This window comes from Acyrthosiphon pisum, chromosome A1, assembly GCF_005508785.2.
Source record: "Acyrthosiphon pisum isolate AL4f chromosome A1, pea_aphid_22Mar2018_4r6ur, whole genome shotgun sequence".
Lineage (NCBI taxonomy): Eukaryota > Metazoa > Arthropoda > Insecta > Hemiptera > Aphididae > Acyrthosiphon > Acyrthosiphon pisum.
The window spans coordinates 28439703-28446215 of record NC_042494.1 but is presented as its reverse complement, the minus strand read 5'-3'; the positions used below and the strand labels follow the sequence as shown (position 1 = coordinate 28446215).

General features: G+C 31.9%; 1 protein-coding gene across 1 annotated transcript; it reads right to left on the bottom strand.

The window, feature by feature from the left end:
* Positions 1-1979: 1979 nt before the first annotated feature.
* LOC100159890 (ATP synthase subunit gamma, mitochondrial-like) lies at positions 1980-2798 on the bottom strand. Its single transcript, XM_029486203.1, has one exon. The coding sequence runs from the start codon at positions 2796-2798 to the stop codon at positions 1980-1982; it is 819 nt and encodes a 272-aa protein (XP_029342063.1).
* Positions 2799-6513: the final 3715 nt, after the last annotated feature.

Genomic DNA, 6513 nt, shown 5'->3' with positions numbered 1-6513 from the left:
TCGTGCTCATGTAAGACGGAGACAACACATACGGGTGTAGCGTCCTCTTAATGTGTTGGCTTTATTTGCATGTCACCGGTCAATACAGTAATCATGCTAGATAAGCTTATCGATGAACTGAGCATCCAAAAAAATAGAAAACAGGATTTTGTATTATAACTATTTTTTTTTTTTTATTGTATTAAACACGGGATTGTCGTTAGTATGAATTTATAATAAATGCTATTAGGTAGGTACTATACAATTTGTGTTAATTCTTATTTCACCTTGATCCACACTAAACTCAACAAGTTAGAGGATTTTAAAAATGTATATTATATTCGTATTTATTGAGTGTACCTATTATTATATATTTCATCCCACCCCCTATCAAAATTCCTAAATACGCCACTGCTACAGAGTACAGGGTTAATTCACACAGGAGTGGCGTATATCAGCTGGTTCAGCTGGTACCATAACACCGAACCGAGAAGCCTCCGTTTCCATTGGTCTGGACCGCTTGTGTTGGGCATAAGCCTGCAATACAGGCAACGGCCAAGCGGGAGGCTTTTTTTGACTAGAATCATATCTAGTATACTGCATCCTGCAGGTATAGTTCTTGAGCTGCATCAGCAAATTATAGATTCAAAGATCACCACCTGAATAACACATTATACCTACTTCTGGAATAGATTTACTTGAATTAGACATACGAGTCATACGACATACCAGATTTGGAATGTAAGTAGTGTTCATACTAATAAACAAAGGTGAACGTGTTAAAAAGTTATTTTTTAACTTTTATCATAAATATTTAATTATTTTTGTTTTTAATTTATTAACTTATACAGTTAAACATTTTTTATCATTATATATTATTACAAGTAAAATCTATTTTTTTATACAGTGTTAAACACTTAAACGTCTTGATAAATGTTTGAATAAATCAAAATACTAGGGCAGTTGCCAGTTAATGACTAAAAAATATTGTACCTAACTTGAAAAAAAACTTTTTTTTTAACTGAGTTAAGTGGATTGGTGGCGGTTATTTAAGGGGTCGCGTATATGCAAATTCGTTGTCTATTCTCGTTACGCAGTGTGGTTGTGTGTGAAGTAAATGATCACTAGTGTGCGTAGATACATTCGGAATCCGTCGTGTGCCAGTCTCGCACGCACATGTACATGACAATAAATCGAGAAAAACGAATTATATTCTTCTATCATCTAAGCATCACCTACGAAAACTACCAAAAGCGGTAGTAAATTAAACATACTTCCTGAAGTTAGATTGTAATTTCAAAAAATGGTTGAATTCGTAAGCTCCTAGACTATGCTTTGTAAGAACCACTTTTTGGATATAAAACCCAAAAACCCCAAAATAAATACAAATGTAATGTAATTATTTCATGAGATTTTTTAAAAATATATCCAAATTTTATGGTGCTTTAAAATTTTAAATTTTAAATCGATTTAAAAGAAAGCCTATAGTTATTTTTCCAAAGAATTCATACATATATTAAAAATCAGACATTCGGAAGTATGTGTAATTTACCATCGCTTATTGGTCTAAAACGTACGAAAAATACGTGTGATGCGATCCCCTTAAGTTAAGTTTATTTTCTATCTCAATTTTAAATTTAGCTATATTTTGTTATAACTTTTGACTTAACTGAAGGCAATTTAATTGAATTAACTTAACTTGCCCACTTTTGCTAATAAAGTAAATAAATCTAAATTTACTATATCTAGGTATATAGTCTATAATATAAAATATTATAATTGTATAGTAATACTTAATTCTTGTCTTTGCTGGTACCTACCTACCTACAATGGTACCAATATTATTTTTGTTCTTTCAGAGTATAGATTTATTATTTTTTTTTAATATTAAGTCAAACAAAACTGAATATACTTAGGTAAGTACTAAGTAGGTAGTTATTATATTGGTATTAGGTAGGTACCTATATCAAAATAAACAGGTATAATTGGAATAAAATAGTTTATTTTGCAGTTACAACTTGACTTCCAGAAACAATATCGATAAGATCTGACGTGATTTTAAATTGTCTTTTGCGATTATATTCCAAGGATAATTTTTCATTCAATGACTTAACATTTTTAGAAGCAGCATCCATAGATATCATACGAGCAGAATGTTCACACAAGGTATTTTCTAACATGGCAAAAAATAAAAGTGAAACAGTAGAAAATTCAATATAACTTCTCATATTTTCTTCTTCTACTTCTTCTAAACCAGCAATATGAGCTACTGTGAGAAGGAAGTCTGTGTTATAAATAGAGATCCAGTCAACTTCTGACGTGCCTCTAGTAATAATATGGTTGTAATATATCTGGCAAGCAATAAATTCAGCGTAATTACATTCATTGAATATTTTTGAAGCGTCTAGAAATGTGGGATTATCTTTCCCTATTTTGAAAGCTGTGAATAAAATGTTGGATTTATGCGACTTTGCTAACAGTTCCTCTGATTTTTGACCAACACATACGACTTTTGCAAGTTTTTGATCAGGTCTGTCCAGTTCTTGTTTAACTTTGTTTACGACATTCGTATGTATGCCACCACATAGACCTCGATCAGACGTGATGGCAAATATGAGATGATTTTCAATGCGGTCGAGCATGTTGATGTGTGTGTAATGTTTATAAAACGATAGCGTACCATGGCCAAATGGACGTACATCCTTCAGCAGGCGCTCGGTCTTGGCCAATTTGGCAGCTGACACGAGTTTCAGGGACGAGGTGATTTTATTTATGTTGCCATACGACTGTATGCGTTTCTGGATGGCTCTCAGAGACATTTAGTGGGCTGCAATAAATTACGTGAGCCTCGTTCACACGGTGACACTAATGAGTATGACACTAATGATATTGTGTGTCGTGACACCTAGTGCCGTATATCAAAATCGTTTGATACGCGACACTAGTGTCAAGCAACTGTCGCCGTGTGAACGAGGCTTAATACCAATAAGTAACACAAGACGGCGAACACGATGATCTAGAATCTAGGGAAAGGAAAGAGAAATAGAATAAAGAAATCATTCTCAGATTAGGAACATAAAGTTATGCGTGACGACTACGATGTGTCCATAGGCGCAAATAGTGGGGGGGCTTTAGGGGCTAAGACCCCAAAAAATGTTCATAGCCCTCCGAAACATTTCCTACATTTTGTTTTAAGCTTATTCAATATTACCAAAATAAGGCTTTAGCCCCCCCCCCCATATCTCAAACGCTATTTGCGCCTATGGATGCGTCGGATAAACGCCTCTGGGCCCTAGGGCCTTAGCTGGTGAGGGGGAGTTGTTGAAATATACAATTAATATTAGTATTCAAACCATGTAAACCATGAGTTATAATATTCGTACGTGGACCGGGCCAGAGGTAATACCGACTGATCAGGTTCGCGATCCCTGTGTACAATATACTAGTGCATCATCTTCATCGCATTAATTGAATAAATTATATTTATCAAAATATAGGAAAATATACCTACATTTTTTGCTCACCACTGAGCGAACAGGCGACGGCTGCCAGGGATGCTGTGACGACACGGTGACTATGTTATTTGCTTGTTAATAAAACGTATGTGTGCAGCATATGTACAATTCAAGATCAACAAGGACTACTATGAGAACGACTATTGAAATCGAACGGACAGAATCAAAAACAGTAAAAAAACGATTACTTTCAAAGCATTTTGACGATATTCTGTTTATACGTAGTGCAGGACAACGAAATGGAATATAAACAATCATTATAGTAGGTGTACCCAAAGGTAACTTAATTAACGTTTATAGAAAACACTAAAAAAATTAAAAATTTGAAATGTCTAAATCTATTATTATATCTATCGTGTATTATAATTAATCTAAATATTATTTTGTAAATGTCATTGTGTATTGAAAAATATAATTTAAATAATTGTGTAATGTGTCTACTATTTATATTTTTATAATAATAACAAAATAGGTAACAAAAATCGTTCTTAAAAATTTTTGGGGACTTCTATTAAACATTTTTTTAATTTCTGGTACCTAATTAAATGAATGAGAATTTTTTTACTATACGTTCAATAGCCTTGTTTTAAAATTGTATGCATTTTTAACTACAGAATAATTTACATATTTTCGTGATTTTGATTAATTTCATAAACATTTGAAATATAAATGCTTATAAAAGAAATTGAACTACCTATATATTTTCGAATTTTCGATATATTTAAGTACCAAATATTATTAGAAATCTTGTATTTAATTTCCAAGCAATATTCCACATAAAAAATTGTTTTATACATAATGGAAAAAACCCAAATAAAATGCGAACATTTTAAATGATAGTATACTGCATAATGATATACATATGAATACAGCTAAAAAAGAAAAGTTACTAGGAGTTTTTATTTGCTTCCCTAGGTCATTATAGAAGGTACTAACAAGGTCTAATTTTTCTACCTGAAACCACTATCAAAGTTAAATATTGAAGCAGTTATAAGGCAGTTATAAGTCCAGACTCCGCGTAAGTACCTACGTAACTATTAAGTCGATGCAGGGCAAAACCTACGTTAAATTTACTCAAACTTTAGACCAGCTCAACCACTTTTTAACCCCACCCTATTAACTATGTTCCAAAGAAAAATGTACCTACTTATAATGAATAACAATTTGCAAGTATTATTATATTTAAAACAAAAATTACCTTAATATCAAAATATCAAGTACAATCAGAAAATATTAGCCCACCCTATGAGTATTTTCTAACTACGTACCTTGTATAACACCTTCAACCTTGATAAACAAATAAAAATAAAAATACCCACACTATAAAAGTATAAAACCAATACTTTCAACACCCTTGTTACATAGGTATTAGGATCTAAAACGGCACATTATTTTAACACTATCCCTATTTCTATATAGCTGCGCGGCGCAGCCTGTGCCTATGAAATTAAATTAAAAAATAATCACTTTTATTGCAATAAATAATAATGTAATATCCAAACATCCAATGCATTTTATTCTATAAATTATTATCGTGATCATCATACGGACTTATTTGACCTACAGGTTCATGTGGTGAGAGGGAAATGGCGTGTAAGTAATTATTTTTCTTATAATAATATGTAGGACTTGGCTACGTATGTACTATATAGGTAAAATGGTATATATACCTACTAAAAACATGGTTGTATACACGGACGCGATATGGGGGTAGATTCCATCCCGATGGGTGATGGCCTTTTTAGTTTTTGTTATATATATAATAATCTTCCTATCTCACCCCCAGTCTCCACACAATGAAAATTCCTCTCTATACTCTACGCCACTGACTAAATACAAATAATATTTTGGAAATATTGACTTGGTACAAAAATATTACATAATGCAACTTACTTTTTGATTGACCCTCGTATTAATAGCTTTAAATTGTACTAATTGTATAATTCAATTAAATTATCACAATATGAAGTAACGACTAAAGAGTATTGAATAATGGTAAATAGTGCAGGTAATTATTATTATAGGATAATAAATAATAATTAATATTTAATAGCATAATAATAATCTATACTATTATATAAAGAGTAGTTGTTACTTGTTAGTTGACGTTGTTAATGGTAATCTTTTAAATATCTGGTACTACTGAACTGACATTCTTTGTGAGTGTCATAGGCATAAATTTAGTCCGATAAAGTGAATAATTAGTTAGTTATTAATTATTATGATTAGTATTAAAATAAACGTTAAAATTGAATATGGCACGGCAACCGTTGGGTTTCAACTTTCAAGTTAACTGCAACCTGATATTTTTCTTTTGTGTTTGTTTTATCGGCGTGTAGATATGAATTGTTCCGAGAAATAAAATTCGACTATCTATATAAATATATCATATTCGAGAAGTATAATGTAAAATATTTTTTCTAATTTAATTTTTAATTTTAGTACAATAGTATTTACATTTAAGTTTGACATTTAGTTCAAACTAAGTTGTTCGAAACATGTAATAATCCTATCACGAACTAAATAATATTGTTAACTATGATAAAATATCGGAAAACATTCGTACAATTTGTTTTTAATATATAGGTAACCTCTAAACTATTATAGTATTGGGATTATTTTATTAAAAACTAGCTCTAAGTGTAACTCGGGGCCCGTTGGACTCGCTGAAAGTGGATACCGATTTTGGAGACAATGTCGTTGGAATTATAAAAGTCACGACAGTAAAGTTGTAAGACGAAAATGTAGGATTTGTGATAAGGATTAGTGATATGGATTGGAGATAAGGCTTGACGTTTTTACGGGAATGTTTAAAAGTTAGAGCGTCTAGCAATCCGTCACAAACGTTGTAAATGGATAGGCTGGATACGATCTCCTGTGTTGTTAAAAAGTGTAGAGTCGATTGGTGTATTCGATTATCTAGCTATCAGTCATCAAATCACATAGATAGGCAATCGAATCGCAGACATAATGAGAAGCGTATATCACCAGGTATGCAATCCACCTACGGTGGATTGCC